At 37.2% G+C, this 19,928-nt stretch overlaps 1 protein-coding gene across 1 annotated transcript; it reads left to right on the top strand.

Annotated features, from left to right (window-relative positions):
• Nucleotides 1-1,734: 1,734 nt before the first annotated feature.
• LOC103026058 (helicase with zinc finger domain 2) lies at nucleotides 1,735-19,252 on the top strand. The gene is made up of 14 exons (XM_049465807.1): nucleotides 1,735-2,560; nucleotides 6,406-6,479; nucleotides 7,631-10,957; nucleotides 11,065-11,153; nucleotides 11,233-11,355; nucleotides 11,468-11,626; nucleotides 12,617-12,761; nucleotides 14,580-14,684; nucleotides 14,755-14,947; nucleotides 16,476-16,610; nucleotides 17,011-17,223; nucleotides 17,592-17,763; nucleotides 17,876-18,043; nucleotides 18,882-19,252. Exons 3-14 carry the CDS (start codon nucleotides 7,836-7,838, stop codon nucleotides 19,004-19,006), a joined length of 4,749 nt encoding a protein of 1,582 aa, XP_049321764.1. The 5' UTR covers nucleotides 1,735-2,560; nucleotides 6,406-6,479; nucleotides 7,631-7,835; the 3' UTR covers nucleotides 19,007-19,252.
• The last annotated feature ends 676 nt before the right edge of the window (nucleotides 19,253-19,928 follow it).

The raw sequence follows: 19,928 nt of genomic DNA, 5'->3' as shown, positions 1-19,928 counted from the left end.
TAACATAAATTATACATTAATAAAACATCTGTTTTATTAGAAATACTTGTTCAAATTACAAATTAGCACCCACAACTCCACAGAGGTTGGAGGACCATAATTTAATATAATTATATATTTAAGTTACATGATTTTGAGCATATTACTACATTATTTTGCCTTTCAAAAAATGGCAAGTGAGCAAATCAAATCTAAAACTTTTTTTTGTTCCCCCTCTGCATGTGATACATAGAGATCAGTAACATCTTTCAGTAAAAATGGTCTGTAAAAACAATATGAAATTTGAAAAGGAAAAAAATACAAGCTACAAAAAATGTAACTTTCAAAATAAATTCATGGTGATCACTTGATTATGACAGAAATGGACACCTGCTAAAACCACATACCTATCCTTTTGGTTTGAGGTAAATCTGTCTACCACAAACCAAAATATACAATTACAGTAGAGGAATCCTGCTTTAAGATATTTGGCCTCAGATGCATCAGTAGCACTTTACAATTAATTTACATTGTTTAACCATACTTATGTTAGAATGCCTCAACTAATTATTATTATGACACTAGTTAAGATATTAATTCCTACAAAATGTTAAAACTGATATCGCAATTCATCTTTATTTACAACATTCTTAAGCATTACAATTTAGAAATGTTAAATAATATTTACCACTTAATTACCACTTAATGTTTATTACAGTCGTAAGTACTGTTATTTTTTACCCTGATTGTAAAGAGTTACAGATGCATCAGTAGCTGGGTAGAACAATATGAATATGACTGCTGTCTAAATAAATTAAAAAGGCATTTTTTTTACGGCAGCTTCACGCTGACACAGGGTCCCAAGCAGTGATGTCAGTAACTCTAATCTGACTCTTTTTTCAGTAACGAGTAATCTAACGCGTTACTATTTCCAATGCAGTAATCAGATTAAAGTTACTTATCCAAGTCACTGTGCGTTACTCTCGCTCTCTCTCTCTCTCTCTCTCTCCACCTCACACACACACACACACACACCACGTTCCCTTCCCCATCCCCCTCCGCTCTCCCCCAATCACACGCGTCTCGCTTTCTCCCGTCTCTCTCTCTCTCTCGCGCTCGGCGTGTTTTTTTTAGTTCCCGGGCTCCTTATCTCTTTATAAAGGCGTGTTTTCCCGGCCACGTCCCAATTCACTAGCCAGGGCAGCGGTCTGCACAGATCTGATTGGCAGAGGAGAGCGTTTGAAGATTTTACACCACACGTGATTGGTCTGTGAGTTTCCCATGCCGCAGAGTGCGTATACCGTAAAGACAAGAAAAGTTCTGACGCTTTAAATGAACACTGTCAAAATTAAATCCTTCTCAGTAGTTTATCGGTTTGGGTCCGCATTGGACAACGTCTGGGTCCGGACCCGGACCGCAGTCTGCTTATATGTGATCCCTGGCCTCGACCATATACACGGTTTTGTTTTATCAAACCACTCCTTGCTGCCCTGCAGAGAACAACAGGTTCAAAGTTCAGTTTTACAGTGTTAAATATGTCAGGTCAAGAAAGACTTTCTTTATTCTTTTTTTTTTTTTATAAAAACAAGTATTTATGTTAAGTGAAATCAAGAAAGACCATATTTTATTTTTTATAAAAAAAATTATTTATGTTAAGTTAATTCAAGAGAAATGGTCTTTTAATTTTATAAAAATAAATAGTTCAACTTTAAATGTCTAGAGATACATTGATGCTGTTAAAAATGCTTTTTCCAATAAAGGGAGTATTGGCAAAACTGGTTATAATGTTTATGTTAAGGCGGCGGGAGGTGGTGTCTGCAGCTGCTGAAAGTAACTAATAAAGTAACTTGTAAAGTAACTTAGTTACTTTTAAAATCAAGTAATCCATAAAGTAACTAAGTTACTTTTTAAAGGAGTAATCAGTAATCAGTAATCGGATTACTTTTTCAAAGTAACTATACCATCACTGGGCATGACCTATGCTTTTTTCCCCTTAGATTACTTTTATTAATATTTACTAATACTTTAAGTAGTTGAGAAACCAGTACTTTTACATTTTTACTTGAGTAAAAAGCCTGAGTTGATATTTCAGCTGAAGTTTTTTTAACCCTAGTATTTATACTTCTACCTGAGTATTGAATAGGAATAGTTTTAATACCTTTGCATGGCTGTACATGTGTGAATGTGTGTGTGTGTGTGTGTTCTCGGCTCTGTAAAAGGAGTGAATTTGGTAACATAATTAATTTACTTTTAAAAAATACCTACATTAATGGCATTACAAGATGAATCGCATGCGTTGATGCATTGCTGTTGAGAGCACTACTGGAAACGACTAGTCTTGCAACCCTCTATTATTAGAGCTAACACTTATTTTTTAATGAAATAAAAATTTTAAAGGAAAGAGGAACATACCAGCATTACTACAGATTAACATAATCTACTGTTTCTCTTCTGAAGAATCCTCAGCATTAATCAGACGTCCTGACGCATCTGCTGACGTCCTGCTGCTAAAGAAAAGGGCATGGAGTTTTCCTGCAGACGGTGAGGGTGAAGTGGATGTGGCACATTCCTCATAAACTGGGTATGAATGCTAATTAATTCACTTTCTTTTTACTTCCTTTTCTCTTTGCTACACACATACACACCCTCTAACACACCTGCATTACATTACAATACACACAGCCCTTTTTATAAACCTAATTTTAAAGATTTTTTTTTTAGACAGTGCTGACTCGTCCTATGGACATACAGCCATTTAATTAGAAACTACATTTAAAGAAAAGAAACTATCAGATTTAATGTGTTTTTGCTATACACAATGCGATCTCTTAAATCACATGTGAAGTAAGAGGTGGATTCAGGCCACTTTACCTGCTGTGTGAATGCAGCCTTAGATTAGGTCTAGTCCTGGACTACACAGCATTTGCAGTAATTGATTAGTTCAGTTGATTAATTAATTTGCCTGTGTGTCTGATATCAGATAAAAAACTTCTGACTGTGAGAGAACTTTTCTCCATTCTCTGATTTTAAGGTAGAATGGAAAAGCGTAAGCGTAAGTGTGAATTTTCTTTATATCTATATACTATAAACAGCAATAAAAACACAATAAAAATCGTGTTTATCGGTAATCACTCACTTAAATACCAAAAAAATAGGGCTTTTGATGTTTCTAATCTTGTTTTTCCTGAGTGTGTGATTTATATTCCTGTCCATGTGTTTATTATTTAGAATGAATGGTGGGTTTTGTTGTATCACCTTCATTACAGATCAAATAAATGTTCCCACTGAGGGTCCAATGCAGAGTTTAGATGATTTATAAGAGACCAGCATATTTATAAAAAAAAATTTGCTAAGCAGAACAAAATGTACTTTAAACATGCTTGTAAGTTGTGTTTTAGGCACAAAAAGACTTTATGAAGTTAAGACCCTTTTTTTTTTACTGTTTAACCATTTAGCGTCCTCATTAAAGGAAAAAGCAATCAAATATTTAAACTATTTCATTGTTGTTTGTTTGTTTAGGGCAGCAATAAAATCAAATATTTTTACAGAGCTTAGTGACATGTTGACATTTTTTTAACAATGTAAACACGGCAACATGCCACTGCTGTTTATTAAAGATGAAACAAACAGGTTGAGTTCAGCTAAAAATATTTAAGTTTTATATTAAAAGATGAATATGAGAGAAAATATACATTTCAGGTTTTATATACAGATATTTACATCTGGATCTGATACACAGAAAATAGCACCTTCTGTCTGAACCCACATACTTCATTTTCTTGTAATAACTGCATCAACCCTGTGACCCACCTACATCACTAACCTTCTGCATTCTTCTTTTGTGATGCTTTTCCAGGCTGCAGTGGGTTTTGGATCATTATATTGCTGCGTGATAAAGGATCTCCCGATCAATTTGGTTTCATCTTTTCTTAAATGTCAAAAGACAAAATGTTTCTGTCGTCTTTTGAGTTCACTTTATATGTCTCAAAATAAACCATGCAAGCTTAAGCCTTGACACTACCTCCACTGTGTTTCACAGATGAGCTGGTATGCTTGGGATCATAAGCAGATATTTTCTTTCTCCAAACTTTAGCTTTTCCACCACACTGGTAAATGTTTGTCTTCGTCTCTTCAGTCCATAATCAGCCCACAGGCTTTTCTCTGTATTTCTTAGCAAAGAAAGTAACATAACTTCCTACACTTTTTGTTAAAACTGGTTTTCATCTTCTGCAGAAGAGCCTTCTGCAGAGAGCCTCTGCTCTCTGGAGGTGGTTGCTGATGTCACTATCCGATGTTTTAGGGTCTTTCTTTACAGAATGGACAATGTTTCTGTCATCAAATTCTGTGGGTTTTTTTTGGTCTACCTGTCCAATATCAGTAACTTAGTACACCAGTGATGACTTTTTTCTTAAGGACATTTCAAACAGTTGTTCTGGCTATGGACAATATTTGTACAATGATTGTAAATGATTTTCCATCTTCTCTCAGCTTCACAGTTGCTTGTTTGTCACCTATCACTCCTCTAACTATAAATGCACAGTCTGCACAGAAAAAGACACAAATCTGAGTGTAGACATTCAGCGCTGTTTATTGTTTGACTAATTAATGTATCAGGACACACCTGGGCAACAAAACACACCTGACAGTTAGACGTTCTTCTGAACTGTGTATCAGATCCAGATGGAAACACCTGGAAATAAAAGCTGCAATGTTGATCTTTAGTCTTTTAAGATCAAATCCATTTTTTTTCAGTCTGCAGCAGAAATAGAGGGATTGGACTCAATGTTCCTATATATATATATATATATATATATATATATATATATATATATATATATATATATATAGTAACACCTTCTCATTCAATGTTTTACTTACTACAAAGATGTTTAGATTAAATATGATACACTTAAGCTTAAAGTGAACATCACAAGTGACAGCTACAATGTTTTACTACCTTAAAGATAGAAATAAAAAAAATATTCATATCTTTTATGAATATGAATATGATTATGAATATAAAGTGTATTATCAAATCCTGCAGTTGAATATGAATACGTCCAGCTCTGGTTTCCCTACAGTCTATTCAACAGCACCAAAACAGGTCTACTGCTGAACCTCATCATTGTACAGAGTAAGTGAGTCATAACGTTTTGGTGAAAGAACCCTCCACTACAGAATTGTTTTCAAGGGCTTTGAATGACTGTAAGAGCAATAATGACGGATGAACAATTTGCAAGGAAAATGCTCTGTGACATCATCGTTTCCAGATGCTGTTTGCTAAAGCGCGTGGTTTCTGCCGGTCCTGTGCTGGGTGGGTTTAATCTTCAGAGCACAGATACTCGACACACCCTTGTTTTATTTTCCCCTTGATTTTCACGTCACCAATGGGAGCAGCTTTGGTTTCCCAAACACCTGGAACATCAGGTGCAACCTGCAAAACACGGAACACACAGGAGAGCAGAGAACACATCCCAATACAAACTGAAGCTAATGGAGTTTTACACATGATCAGAACACAATGCACTGTGACAACCCTACCCACCTCACAACTCAAAATTGTTCCCACATTCCTCAACTTCAGAAAATCTGGGATGCAGTTGAAAAATGTGGAGATTACCGAGCACGAGCTGTTCTTTTGTCACTATCAAAGCACATATTAATAACTGTAGTAGTACTCCATTTCACAGAAAACAACATTGAGCTTTCCTTTATTTCCTGAGTTCTGGAACAGAATTATTTTCCTTAAAAAATAAGAAAATATAAAAATATAAAAATGAAGCATGGTGGTGGAAGCATCACACTCTGGGGCTGGTTTGTTGCCAGTGGAACTGCTACATTGCACATAGTGGATGGAATAATGAAAAACAATGATGACCATTAAAGTTAAAGATAAGGAGAGCTAACAACGTTTTTTTTTATTATTTCAAAGTTTAGATCTCAAACCATTAAAAAATGGGTGAAATATATTTAGGCCAGGAAACAGATTGAGCTGGACACTATAGTCCACCAATTCTAACAAGAAAAGAGGTCAAATATCCAAACAGAATTCTACCAAAAGCTTCTTGATGATTTTCAAAAGCATTTGGTTTAACCACATCAGCTGTCTGTATTATTTTGACTGTTTGAGTTTCTGGAACCGTTAAAAAATGAAAGCTTGTACATTCAGTTCTTGTTGTGTTCTATTAAAGATGCATTTTTTTTACCAGATACACATTTCCTTCTCATTACAATAGACTATTATCAGCAGTGCTGAATCATCAACTCAGTCTTCTTATCACTTCAGCTAAACCTGCCCTTCCGAAACTGTAAAACATGAATCACATATTCAGAAAACGTGTTTCCACTCTGTTACTTTCAGTTCAGGTCTAAAGAGCAGTACTGTGACTCTGAAAGGGTTAAAGTCTAAGCGTGCCTCTTCCGTAGGTGGAGTGAAGTCATAGAAACAGTGTGTGAGGGAGTGAAGCAGCATATTTTCTACAGAGACAGTCCGTGTAGAGGTGAGTAGTGCAGCTCCTTCATGCTAATTATGTGCATTTACTACCAACAACAAGATTATGTCAGGCAGTGGATCTGTACCAGTAGTTTATTTTTTATTAATGACTCATCTTTCTTTTTCTTATTAATGTCTAATTGTATACCAAGAATAAAATGTAATGTGTATAAACATTACCAGTACCTTCCTATTCAATATGTTTTTTTTTCTTTTTATGTTTTTTTTACATTGTAAATGTAATATTGAAGACTATATTAAAGCTATACAGGAACTCATGCTAATATATGTAGTAAACAAAAAGTGTTAAACAATACAGAACATGTTTTATACTTTAGGGTAGCACATTTATCTTTGAGGATAGATCTGCACACTCTTGGTATTTTAATCTCAGTGTCTTCATGAGGGAGAGTCACCTGGAATAGTTTTCTCAGCATCTTGAAGGAAGGAGTTCCTGAACAATAGTTGCTGCTTTTCTCTCAGGCAGTGAAGCTCCAGCTCATCCCAAATCACCATCAGTTGGGTTTAGGTCAGGAGATGGAAAATAAACACTTTTTTTTACTTTTTACTACGTAATTCCTATTCCCTCCACCTAAAATAAAAAAACAGCACTTCCTTTTTTCTTCTTATTAAGTAACCTGCTATCTTATTTTTTAGAGATACTAAGCCATTATTGTGAGACAGTAAGTCATTATTTTGAGAGACTATTTCATTTTGAGATAGTAAGTCATTATTTTGAGATACTAATTTATTAGTTTGAGATATTAAGTAATTTTGAGATATTAAGTCATTATTTTGAGATACTATTTCATTTTGAGATAGTAAGTCATTATTTTGAGATACTAATTTATTAGTTTGAGATATTAAGTAATTTTGAGATATTAAGTCATTATTTTGAGATACTATTTCATTTTGAGATAGTAAGTCTTTATTTTGAGATACTAATTTATTAGTTTGAGATATTAAGTAATTTTGAGATATTAAGTCATTATTTTGAGATACTATCTCATGCAGCTGTTATAGCTGTTATATTAGTGTTCACAAGTTGCTTATATGATGTTTTAGTTCCACATTAAAAATAGAGTTATAGTCAAGGGTTTCAATTTGTTTTCTTTTCGTTAAATAATGAAGTTTACATGCTTTTCTGTGTGTTTATAGGAGTACATGTGGAAGTTCCAACTGATCCAAAACATTAGCATTTTTTATTTACAGCAGACATGGGGGATTAACTGTACACCGATGCCAGTGATCCATTTCATCTATCGTAGTGTTTCCTGCTACAGCCTGATGACTTGTTTAGGTTGAGCACTTCATATTTTTTTTTTGTTGATTGTACCCACAACTGGTTGGCCACGCTGAAGATATGGAGCTCTCCATGCAGCAGTCACTGAAGAAGAACCAATCTACAGAGATGACCACTAAAATCTCACAATTCCACCATTTCCTGTTTAAACAGTCAAGCCCGGGCTTTCAGTGGGAGTCCCAACCTAACCAAGATGTCAGTCCAGGAGATATGCAAGATCTCCTGACGACCAACCCACACGAGTTCAAACACTGCAAACTTAACATGATAAGACATGACCTAGCACATGCCAAACCTTTTAAAGAGCCAACCCTTTCAATCAGCATTACTGGAAGAGATAATATAGGCAGATCTTTACCTGGTGATGAGGTCTGTGTTCAGATCTTGAGCAGAGAACCTCAGGCAGATGGAGGCAACCTGCTGACAGGGAAGGTTGTAGGACTGATGCATAGAGATGAGGAAAGCTGTAACTTTATCTGTAGGATGGAAGGAAACAAACAGCTTGCGACACCCATCAATAACAACATGACCTGGATATATGTGGTTCAAAAAAAAGCAAACAAAATAGATGTCCGTAAGGTCCAGCCCAACAGTGACCAGTGGGTTACGGACAAATTCATAGATAAAGATGATGATCAGCTATTAGTCGTCAAGGTGCTAAAATGGGAAAAGCATTGTACGTTTCCTCTTGGAGTGGTTACCAAGGTTCTTTCACAGAAGGATTATCTGGATGAAATGTTTCTGAAACTTTCTAAAGGGTTTGGTAAGGAAGACAACCCTACCTTGTCACCTCAACCCAAAGATGATGAAGAACAAGATGATAAAGACAGGCGGGATTTTTGTGAAGAAAAAACATTTACCATTGATCCCAGGGATGCACAAGACTTGGATGATGCCATCAGTGTGATTGACAAAGGAGAAAACTATGAGATTGCTGTCCATATCACAGATGTTGCAAGTTATGTGAGCAAAGACAGTGAGGAGGATGAAACTGCAAAACAGAAAGGCAGAACGATATACACTCGTCCCACCACAGAGGAAAAGGAAACCATATTCATGATCTCCAGGAAGCTGAGCTCTAAGAAACTGAGTTTAATTCCTCATCAGGAACGAAAGACCGTGTCACTGGTGTTAGGTATTAGTAAATCCAACAACACCATATTATCCCGCTCTCTCACTCTCTCTCGTGTCAGGTCTCAGTTGCGTCTGTCATATGAGAAGGCAGACAGGATCATCCTCGAAAGATGGTCACAGCCTCTGAGCTTCTCTAGTGAAAACGACTGTGTTGTCATTGCCTGTCGTTTTGCCGAAGAGCACAGGAAGGGCAGGTTGGAGGGGGGCTGGAGTTCTGGACAGTGGTCAGAAAAGAGCAGGGCCCAGTGCATGGTGGAGGAGCTAATGAACCTCTACAACAGTGCAGTTGCAGAATTTCTCATCTCAAATGACATAACAAGAGATCTCACCCCACTGAGATGCCACCAGAAACCAGACCATAAAGATTTTGAGGAGTTTAAAGCCAAATATTCTTTTCTTCTCCCCATGTCTCCTTACTTATCACATGTCTGTGAAGTTGAAGGTGTTCAAGAGGTAGATGAACCCACTGAAGTTTGGTCAGGAGAAGATGAAATCATTCAGGAAGAAGATGGTGAGCCACTCATCTTCTTCACATCTGTAATACAAAAAATGAAAGCTCTGGCAGAATCCAGAGACTATCACACACTGGCAAAACTGATCATTTCAGACGACATCCATCCTTCACTGCGTCCAATGGCAAAGGAGTTTCAGGACCTTCAAAAGAAGGCAGAGATTTTGAGATCTTGCACATCCTTGCAGTCAAGGTTGGGACACTTCCAATTGCAACTCAATGCATACACTTGCGCTTCTTCCCCCATGAGACGCTACCTTGACCTGATTCTTCAGAGACTTCTTCACAGTGTGCTCAGAGACGAGAAGGTGGACTACACAAAGTCAGAGATTGATCAGTTCTGTGACTCCAGTGTACAGCAGTTGGACTCTCTAAAAAATTACGACCTCCTAGTTTCAAAATTCAACACTGTTTCTAAATTTCGTTCCACAGTTGTGACCAAACTCGCAGTAGTAGACCAGCTTTCCTTAAGGGAACATAAATTTGAGATTTCACTTCCATTTGAACAAATGTCTGGGGACTTAACCATCATGTACAGACACCTAAAAGTTGTTGAGCAACCAGAGTGCAACCATGACAAGAAATCCATTACACTACACTGGAAGAGAAGAGTGTATTCATTCAGTGATGCTTTAAAAATCAAGCCTCAGTCTAAGTTCAATGAAAATGTGACCCTAATCACAGGTAGTAAGTGGAGACAAATTACATCTGCAGTTAAAGCTGAAGACTGGAAGAAGGTCAGAGTGTGCCTTGAACATGTAAAAAAAACAGCAGCAAATAGAAAAGACGAAAGACAGCAGAAAGTGACAAGTTCACAAGAGCACTTCAAGGAGTGTTACATGGAACTCAAGTTAGGAGAAGTGCTGCAAGTGCAGGTTGGGACAGATATCATAGACAGGATGACCACACCAACGGTGAAGCTCCTCTACATCAACCCATTCTTTGAAGTGTGTTTGGAACATGCAAGGAACCCGACCATGTGCTTTTCCAGAGATGTGTGCGACTCATCAAAGTCAGTGTACCAGGATTATAAAGAGTACCAGAAGATCTGGAGAAGGCTGTGTCAGATGGACACGGCTTACAATGCTGTGGAAGAAAATAACAGCGTAATCCTTCAAGATGTGGAAATAACCTGGACCCCACAAGACAAGAAGAACGAGGAAAACCTCAAGGGTTTCTTCCAAATGACTCAGACACAGAAGAAAGAATGGCATCTGGAATTTGATCTGACAAACTGCTTTCTTTGTATCCGGTGGAAGGGTCAACATTTGGGGAAAGAGGAAGTGAAACAAAAAAAACATCACAATGGCTCTGGATTTCCTGACTTGGAGGATCCACTACCAATCACATGGGTCGCTCACGGTGTGGCCTTCAAATCCAAAAAAGAAGAGGACGAAGAGGAAAACAATAAACAATCACACAACATCAAAATCCAATTTCAAATAAACCATCAGAGTATGACTGCCAATCCAAAGGAAATCTTTGACACGGGAACCAAGTTCACAGTAGAAGTAATCCCCAAAAAAATTCCATATATGTAAGTCAAGTGTTTTAAGTAGTATAATTTCAATAGGCAATCAATAGTTTGTTTAACTCTAGATAATATGTAATGAACACAGTCATTGTAGTGTTGTGAATTTGCAGGCTAAGAGAAAATGCTGTGGCCAAAATAAAACACGCTAATGATCTGGTGAAAAGCATTGCCATTGGGAACATATCCAATGAACCTCTCAGTAAGTTCTGTTTTTCAGCAAAACATTAACATATAATCACCATTATTTTTAACTTTAATTAACTGTATTTTCTTAATAGAAAGTGATCACCTACCTTCAGAGGATCACCAGACCCTGACTCTGCCACCGCTGAATAAAAGTCAGAACAGAGCTGTGCAAAAGGCTTTGCAAAATCCCTTCACTGTGATCCAAGGACCACCAGGCACCATAATTATTTAGTATTTACTTAGCAGGACAAGTGTCTTTTTGCAGTCTCAATACATTACTATTTCAAGTAAAATAATTAACTTTCAACCATTTTGTTTATTGAACAGGTACTGGCAAAACTGTGGTTGGGCTTCATATTACCTATCAGTTCTACCTGAAAAACAAAACATGCCAAAAACACATGCCAAAAAAACAGAAAGAAGAACCAAAGAAGCGTGCCATCCTGTACTGCGGGCCCTCCAACAAGGCGGTGGATATTGTGGCAGGTAGACTGAGATTACTGAGACTACTTACATATTTTAGGTTTAGATATTACACATACATATAATATTGGGATAAAAAAGTTTGAACACCCTTGGAAATTTTTATGATCTTCCTTTATAAATCATTGGTTGTTTGGCTTAACGATTTTAATTTTAGTTGAATATATAATATAGCAGATGAACACAGTGATATTTGAGAATTGAAAGGAAGTTTATAGGATTTACAGAAAGTGTGCAATAATTCTTTAAACAAAATAAGGCAGGTGCATAAATTTGGGCACTCCAACAGAAAAATTACATTAATATTTAGTAGATCCTTCTTTTTGCAGAAGTAACATCCTCTAAACGCTTCCTATAGCTTCCAATGAGAGTCAGGCTTCTGGTTGAAGGTATTTTGGACCATTTGTCTTTACAAAACATCAGCCCGCTTTAAATCACACCACAGATTTTAAGAATATTCAGGTCTGGGGACTGAGATGATCATTCCAGAACTTACTTGTACTTGTTCCTCTGCATGAATGCTTTAGTAGGTTTTGAGCGGTGTTTAGGGTCATTGTCTTGTTGAAGTATAGAATTGATAGTTGATAATCTTGTTGATAGAATAGCAGTAGCTAACTGGCAGTTACTGTTTTCTTTGGCTCTATGGCTTACTGGTTCAGACTGACTACAGTATTATACAATCATACTGACATGGGTCCCTGTTTACAGTAATGTAGACATTAAGTGGTTTGGTCCCCAGAAGCAGCCAGATGGTCCAAAATCTGGTTCCACGCACAGAGTAATAAACCTATAAGACTCCTGGTGGGCGTTAACACTGGTCTTGCTGACGTTTGTTATTGTAAGCCCAAATCAACAGTCAATGCCAGAGCCGTGTTTGCCAGGAGTAAACAGAACAGAACTAAACAGATAGAAGACTTAGCTAAATCGTGCCCCTCCTGAAATGAGATTTTAATGGGTCCTGAAGGGATTGACACTTCTGAAATCATCTTCCAGAACAGCTGATGAACCTCAGAGGAGTCCTTAAACCTCTACGCATTTACTGTGATCAGATGGAGATGCGGGAATTCCCTTACCCTGGCAGTGACCTTAAGCTCTGTCGCAAATCTCTTCGTGATGAAAAGCCCAAGAAAAAACTCAGGTAAGATGTTTGAACGTTTTTTCCAGATTGCCAAAGTAAGATGCTGCAGCAGGAATAGGGCATATGTAGTGTGATTTTCAGCAGTATCTTAGGCTCACACAGGTTCGCACAGCAGGTAAAAGTGACAGGTGTGTGGTTTGTGTGGCAGAGTGAACAACAAAAACACAAAGAATCTGATGTTTTTTAATTCGAAGGGTTGTGTGTTCATAGCTGAATAACGAGCTGTAGTTACAGTGAGGCGGGAGTGATTCCTGAGATTCTAAGCAGGATTAAAGCGAATCTTCACCTCAATCGCTGCTGTATTCTTTACATCAGTGTCAGATATGGATATCATTAAAAAAGGTGAACAGCTAAAAATAAAGAATTTGGTAAGAAAATTAGATTTGGGAATATTTGAAAAGTGTTTGCCCTCTTTATGATTTTATATATTATTGCATATTTGTCTCTTAAATGTTTTGGATCATTAAACAAATTTAAATATATTTATGAATAACTAACTAACCTTAACTAATGCACTCACTAAGTGAGGTCTGCAGTTCTTTGGATGTTGGATGTTTGGATATGGGTTTTTTGTGACCTCTTGGTTGAGTCATTGCTGCACTCTTTGGGTAATTTTGGTCGACCACCCACTCCTGAGAAGGTTCACTACTGTTCCACTCTACCCATGATTAATTAAGGAATTAATAAATGCCTTTTGCACGTTCCAAACCGTGCAAGGTGTATTTTCTGCAGCCCCACGATACTAAAGACTCCCTGACATGCTCTAAATCAAGCTGCGCAATCCGCAATTAACCAGTGCGCTATACATCTGTAAAACGGGGCCCTCTGTCTTAATAGAACGGTATTGACACAACAGTGGAATTATCCTGTTTTTCTTTCCCATAGTGACTCTTTAATGTGGGAATTGTTATCAAATGCAAGTATCCTATTAGGGATGATGATTCATACAGTGGCTTATATTTATACCCTTTTCCAACTTTTCCATATTTTGTTACATTACAACCACAAACATAAATATATTTTATTGGAATTTAATGTGAAAGACCAACACAAAGTGGTATACAATTGTGAAGTGGAAAGAAAATTATGCATTATGCAATTATGCAAATTATGCAAACCAACCAATTGTATTCAGAAGTTGCCTGATGATTGCTAACGACTAAAAAGAGTCCACCTGTGTGTAATCTAATCTCAGTCCAAAAACAGCTGCTCTGTGACGGCCTCAGAGGTTTGTTAAGAGAATTTTGGTAAGTAAACCGCATCAATAAGGTTATGGAGAAGTTTAAAGCAGGTTTAGGCTTTAAAAAGATTTCCTAAGCTTTGAACATCTCACGGAGCACTGTTAAATACATTATCCGGAAATGGAAAGAGTATGGCACAACTGTAAACCTGCCAAAACAAGGCCGTCCACCTAAGTTTGCAGGGTGAACAAGGAGAGCACTGATCAGAGATGCTGCCAAGAGGCCCATGGTGACTCAAAATTGAACCTTTTGGCCAAAATGCAAAACACTGTGTGGCGGAGAATTCACAACTTCACATTACTCTGAACAAACCATCCCTACTGAAAATAAGTTACATATTGGTTCTTTAAATAAGGATGAATAGCTTGTTGGAATGCTGGGTTAGCATAGCTAGCTACTTTATGATCAGTTTCCACATCAGGAGCTGCTTAACACTGCATTTACTTTAAATACTGCAGCTCCACTGCATTTCCCTTCTCCAACACACTCAATCTAACCTAATCTGGGCATATTCAGCAGCATTGCAGAGCAGTACCTCAGGGTTCGGGCTAAACACCACTGTTTAAATGTTTTATAGGGACATTACACTGATGTACCTGATACGAGAACCCGAAAACCCTTTCTCGGAGGAGATCAAAAAACTTGAAAAAATTGAAAATGAACCGGAATTTGACTATGAAAGGTAAAGTCAGCAAATATTAATCACATGAATATAACCCATATCTTAATTATTCTAATAATGGAACTCACAGTTACAGAAAAGTACTGAAGCAGGCTCAGAGTTATGAGCTCAGGAAGCATGATGTTATCCTGTGCACCTGCTCGACTGCACTGAACCCAAACCTCATCAAGACCATGGACTTTCGACAGATCCTCATAGATGAATGCGCCATGGCCACGGAGCCTGAGGCCTTCATCCCACTGGTCTCTCATAAACCTGAGCAGGTGGGTACTAACTTACTCATCTATTCTAATAGTTTCTCACTGTAGGTGAAAGGGGTCCTCACCATATATCATACAACACACCACTACAAAAACGCAAGATAGACTCAACAGTCTGCTACTAGCCCACAGCAGCTCTTGTTTACAAACAAACAAATAAAAATGAAAGAGAGAGAGATTAGTAATACAAAAAAAAACATATACATTCAAATATATAAATCAAATACAAATCAACACAACACCTTTAAAAGAAACAGGCTTGTAAACAAAAACGAAATATATATAAACACATTAAAACACAAAAAACACCACAAAAAACAGAAGCTCCTGAATGGGGAAGAGGTTCAGCAAGGGAGAGTGAAAGAGGCACAGAGCCAAGTTGGAACCAAAACTTTATAACCCCTATTAGGACCAGACATAGACTATTTTAATTTATTAGTAATCTCACTCATACCCAGCACAGCTTTACCTCAACATCCAACAGTGAAAAGAAAAGTCACAGTGCATCAAATACCTTCATAATACTAAAAAATTGTGGATGAAGTGGAGGTGGAGTTTATGGGTGTGGTTTGTACAGAGATGGAAAGTAATGAATTACATATACTCACATTACTGTAATTGAGAAGATTTTATTAGTAATTTTTTCATTTTTAAAGTAGTTTTTAAAATAGGTAATTTTTCTTTTACTCAAGTTCACTTTGATACAAGTAATTTACTTACATTGGAAAACTCCCTGTTACTGAGTAACAAATGAAATGCTGGGGGGAAATAAACTAATTGTCTGAATTAAAAAAAAAAGAGTTTTGTTCTCCATGGGAGCGCAGCTCAACTTTTCCATGCGGTGTTTATTACGGTTAGGGGGAGAGACGTTGTGTTGCATGGCTCAGGGTAACCGGTGTTTTTTTTTATCATGTTTTTCATGATAATTCCTTAAGTTTTTATTGGCAACATAAACAATCTGCTTGGATGTTAAATTAACATGTAAATAGCAGTTAAAGCATAGCAATGGCAAGTTATATAGTAATGAATCGTAAAACTATACAAATACGGTTTGTAGTCACCTATACGACCATTTTTTTAAACTTTTTAACAGTAAAGAAAAGAAAAAGATCATAGAAACCTATGCCATTTGTTCTTGAAAATGTTTTATGGGGTGGTTTAAACAAATACTGCCTGAAAGGTCCAAATTATTATTTGGAATAATAGTTCATTAAAAACAATTTAATTTATGTTTGGACTTTTTTACATAAAATAAATAAAAGTAACTATGTAACTTTTACTCAAAGTAAATTTTAAATTGAGTACTTTTTTACTTGAGTAGCTTTTTAGATGGGTACTTTTACTTTTACTTAAGTAGAATTTTAGCAAAGTAAAGGTACAATTTTTCAGTACTTTTTCCACCTCGGGGTTTGTATGTTATATTGTTGAAATGACTGGACTGTAACTTGACGATAATCCTGAAATAAAAGTATTTTGGTGTTAAAATTGCTCTTGAAAAGCATTATCTATGTAATTTGTTTTATTGTTTCAGATCGTGCTCCTTGGCGACCATAAGCAGGTTCGGCCAATCGTAGGCTGTGCTCGGGTGAAGGAGCTGGGCATGCAGACCTCTCTGTTTGAACGATATATGAAGGAGGCAGTGATGTTGGACACACAGTACAGAATGGTGAATAAAGAAATAAACCTTAATTAAATGATAAAATATCTTAATTTTATAAATTATTATAAAAGTCTTTCGCTTCTGTGCTTGAGATTCAGTGTCGGGTTTGGTGTAATAGTTTAATTCAGAAATATAAATTTCAGTTTGCCTAAATTGTAAATTGTAAAACTACATTGTAAATTAAGAGTAAAATAGTGAAATTTACTGTTATTTATCTGAACAGAATTTTATTGTACATTGAATTACTGTATATGACAGTAACTGTGTTTTAATGGTCATTTTATAGTACATGTGAGCATATTTCTGTTATTTTACAGTGCTCTTGCTGAAATGCTATTGCTATTGGCTCCTGGCATAATTTTTTTACATCCTGGGTGTGTACGGTTGGTTATTTTGTCTTCTGTAGCATGAGAGTATCTGTGAGTTTCCCTCTAATGAGTTTTACAATGGCAAGCTGAGAACTGGAGCTCAGCGAGGACCTTGCCGCCTGCTGAACAACAAGAACAATCCGACAGCCATCCTGTTCGCTCACGTCCAGGGAGAGGAGGTCAGTCTGATCGTTTCAACGCCGACCGGCAACGAAAACTCTGTGTCCAATAAACTCGAGGCAGAGCAAGCGGTACGTCAGGACGAGTTTATCATATGTTCAAAACAAGTGAAAAAACAATAATAATTTAAACAAATATTAATTAAAAAACAGTGTTTCTTACATTTACTCTGACCAAAGATATTTCATGATTTATTAATCATGTTAATGTATTAATTAATATATATATATATATTCCTGCATTTCAGCCCTACACAAAGCAAACTTAAGTTTAGTAATATGATTTAGTGGGACATGTTCGAAATGAGTGAACGATGAGTGAAATGTTTAAAATCAATGTTCCTTAAAGAAAGGCTGGAAGGGGTTTGCATGTTTCTCCTTCTACAGCCCATCTGTTCATAATTTGGAGTTGTGCACTTTTACTGGTGGTCTCTGTTTAGGTCCGTGTTGCTGATTTGTTGGTTCGTCAGTCTGGTGTGAAACCAGAAGACATAGCCATCCTGACTCCCTACAATGCACAGGTGTGTACAATCAAACAGCTGCTGGAGAAAAAGAGTGAGAAGAGGGAAGACATGCAGGGGGTCACGGTCTGCACCATCATGAAGAGCCAAGGTGGGTTTTTTTCTCCTGTTCCACACCTAAAAAGACCATAGTTCCACACCTAAACTCTCCATGAAGCTACAAGGCTGATGTTTCTGATATGTGTGTGTGTGTGTGTGTGCAGGGAGTGAGTGGCCGTATGTGATAGTCTCCACAGTTCGCTCTTGTCCTCTGTCTGAGATTAAAAGCAGTAAGAACAAAGGGAGGATGGGGAAGAAACTCGGGTTCATTACGGACCCCAACCAGGTCAACGTCGCCATCACACGTGCACAGGATGGACTCTGCATTCTGGGTAAAAACAAGGACAAAGTATCCTTAACTATAATTCATTTATTAACAAAACAAATAATATAATGTTGTGAATATTTATTTATATGAATGTAATATTAAATTAGAACAATTACAGCATTAAAGTTTATTAATACGTTTATTGGGGAAAACTGTTAACTGTAACTGAAAGGAGGTTCTAGTTCCCTGTTGGAGCCTCAGTCCTGAATACAAGATGAAACTGAGACGGTTGGTCACCGAGGTATACAGGTTCCATATGGCATCCTGCCACACATTTACCCACATATGTTGCTACAGCTGGGTCTGTAGATCCTGCTCTACACTCATAGGGTGCAGAACCTGGATTCATTACTAAAGATGACTCAGTTTCAGTCTGTGGCAGTGCAGGTTTCTCATTTAAGACATCACTGCATGCAATAACAGAGGTGGTTGGCTGATGGATGTCCTGGATGGGGACAATTTATGAAAGACCGTCCATCCTTCCTCTCTCAGTCTAATGGTGCTCCGCCTCTCAAAGTCTGTCACCAGGGCAAAATGTCCTCATGTGTGTCATAAAAGTGTGTCCAGCAGTCAACAATCTTTCACCAAGAGGTACACTAGCTGACTAGAGTCTCTTTACAGGGCATCGGGTGAAGCACTTTAATGCCCTAATGTGGTGAGACCCAATGTCTAATCAGACCACACCTGTAATCAATTACATATCTGCCCAATTCAGAACTGCATGCTGAGTTTAATATTTTATGTGAGTTTTTATTGATATTGTTAATGAGTGTATAGGCATCCAGTCCTCATGCAAATGTTATACAAACATGAGTAATACAGGTGCTTTCTCTCTGCTGCAGGTAATCGTCAGCTGTTGGAGTCCAGCCAGCTCTGGAAGAAACTGGTGTCTCATTATGAAAGACAGAACTGTGTGGTGAATTCAGCTGAAAATATAAAAGTTGACAATGTCAAGCACAGACATTGACTAGTGTACTCATTTCTGTGCTTATGTAAAGGAATATATATTTTGTATCTAACCATATATATATTTTATATAATTTTTTTCTAATCTATTTTATTATTCAAGGACATAACATGCAGTATAAATCAAATGTTTGTGAGCCCCTTCCATAAAAATACAGCCATCACTGTAACACCTGAGCAAATGCACAAATACAGCTTGTAGAGAAGTACTGCCTTCCAATAAAGATGAACCTATTTGCTCCATCCATTGAGCTGTGGAATTGTCCTTCCTGGAATGATAAAGCTCCATCCAATACTTTTGGATTGAATGAGCTGGTGATGGGGGGGGGTGGGGTTCATGAGGTGGGGAGTTGGGGATCAGGTGGGTAACTGGGTATGAGGAGGGGATGAGGTGAGAGCAGTGGCAGACTTAGCAGTTTGGGGGCTCAAGGCGAATTTAGCTAGGGGGCCCATCAACATTAATATGAGAGAAATAAGTTTCAAATATAACACCATTGTATGTCAAAATTGAAAATATTTATTTTAAAAAAGAAAATTGAAGCTTTCAATGCTAATTGTACTTTTTATATGTGCAATCCATAAACATATCTTTAAATAAAATATACATCCGAATGCCAAAAAAATACATAAGTAAAGCAGTGTGACTGAAGCATTTGTGTGAGTGAGTCATTCTGAGTGAGAATTGTAACTGAACTTAATGATAAAGGATAGATATCAATCACAGCAACATGTAGAGTGAAAATATGAGAGAGAGAGGAGGCAGAGTTTGTGTAAGTGCATGTGTGACAGAAAGAGAGAGAATGAGTATGTGAGAGAGACATCTGTGTGAGTGTGTGAGTGTGAGTGAATGAGAGAGAGAGAGAGATATATAGAGAGAGATAATGCATGTGTATGAGAGGGAACATGTGGGGGTGAAAGAGAGA

Source organism: Astyanax mexicanus, chromosome 16, assembly GCF_023375975.1.
Source record: "Astyanax mexicanus isolate ESR-SI-001 chromosome 16, AstMex3_surface, whole genome shotgun sequence".
Classification (NCBI taxonomy): Eukaryota; Metazoa; Chordata; class Actinopteri; order Characiformes; family Acestrorhamphidae; genus Astyanax; species Astyanax mexicanus.
This window is presented reverse-complemented; position numbering and strand designations above follow the sequence as displayed.

Coding starts and splice junctions, on each gene's coding strand:
- LOC103026058 (XM_049465807.1), top strand. CDS start 7,836: ATGGAGCTCTCCATGCAGCAGTCACTGAAGAAGAACCAATCTACAGAG. Junction 11,627..12,616: donor GGCGGTGGATATTGTGGCAG/GTAGACTGAGAT, acceptor ATCATCTTCCAG/AACAGCTGATGAACCTCAGA. Junction 18,044..18,881: donor GGATGGACTCTGCATTCTGG/GTAAAAACAAGG, acceptor TCTCTGCTGCAG/GTAATCGTCAGCTGTTGGAG.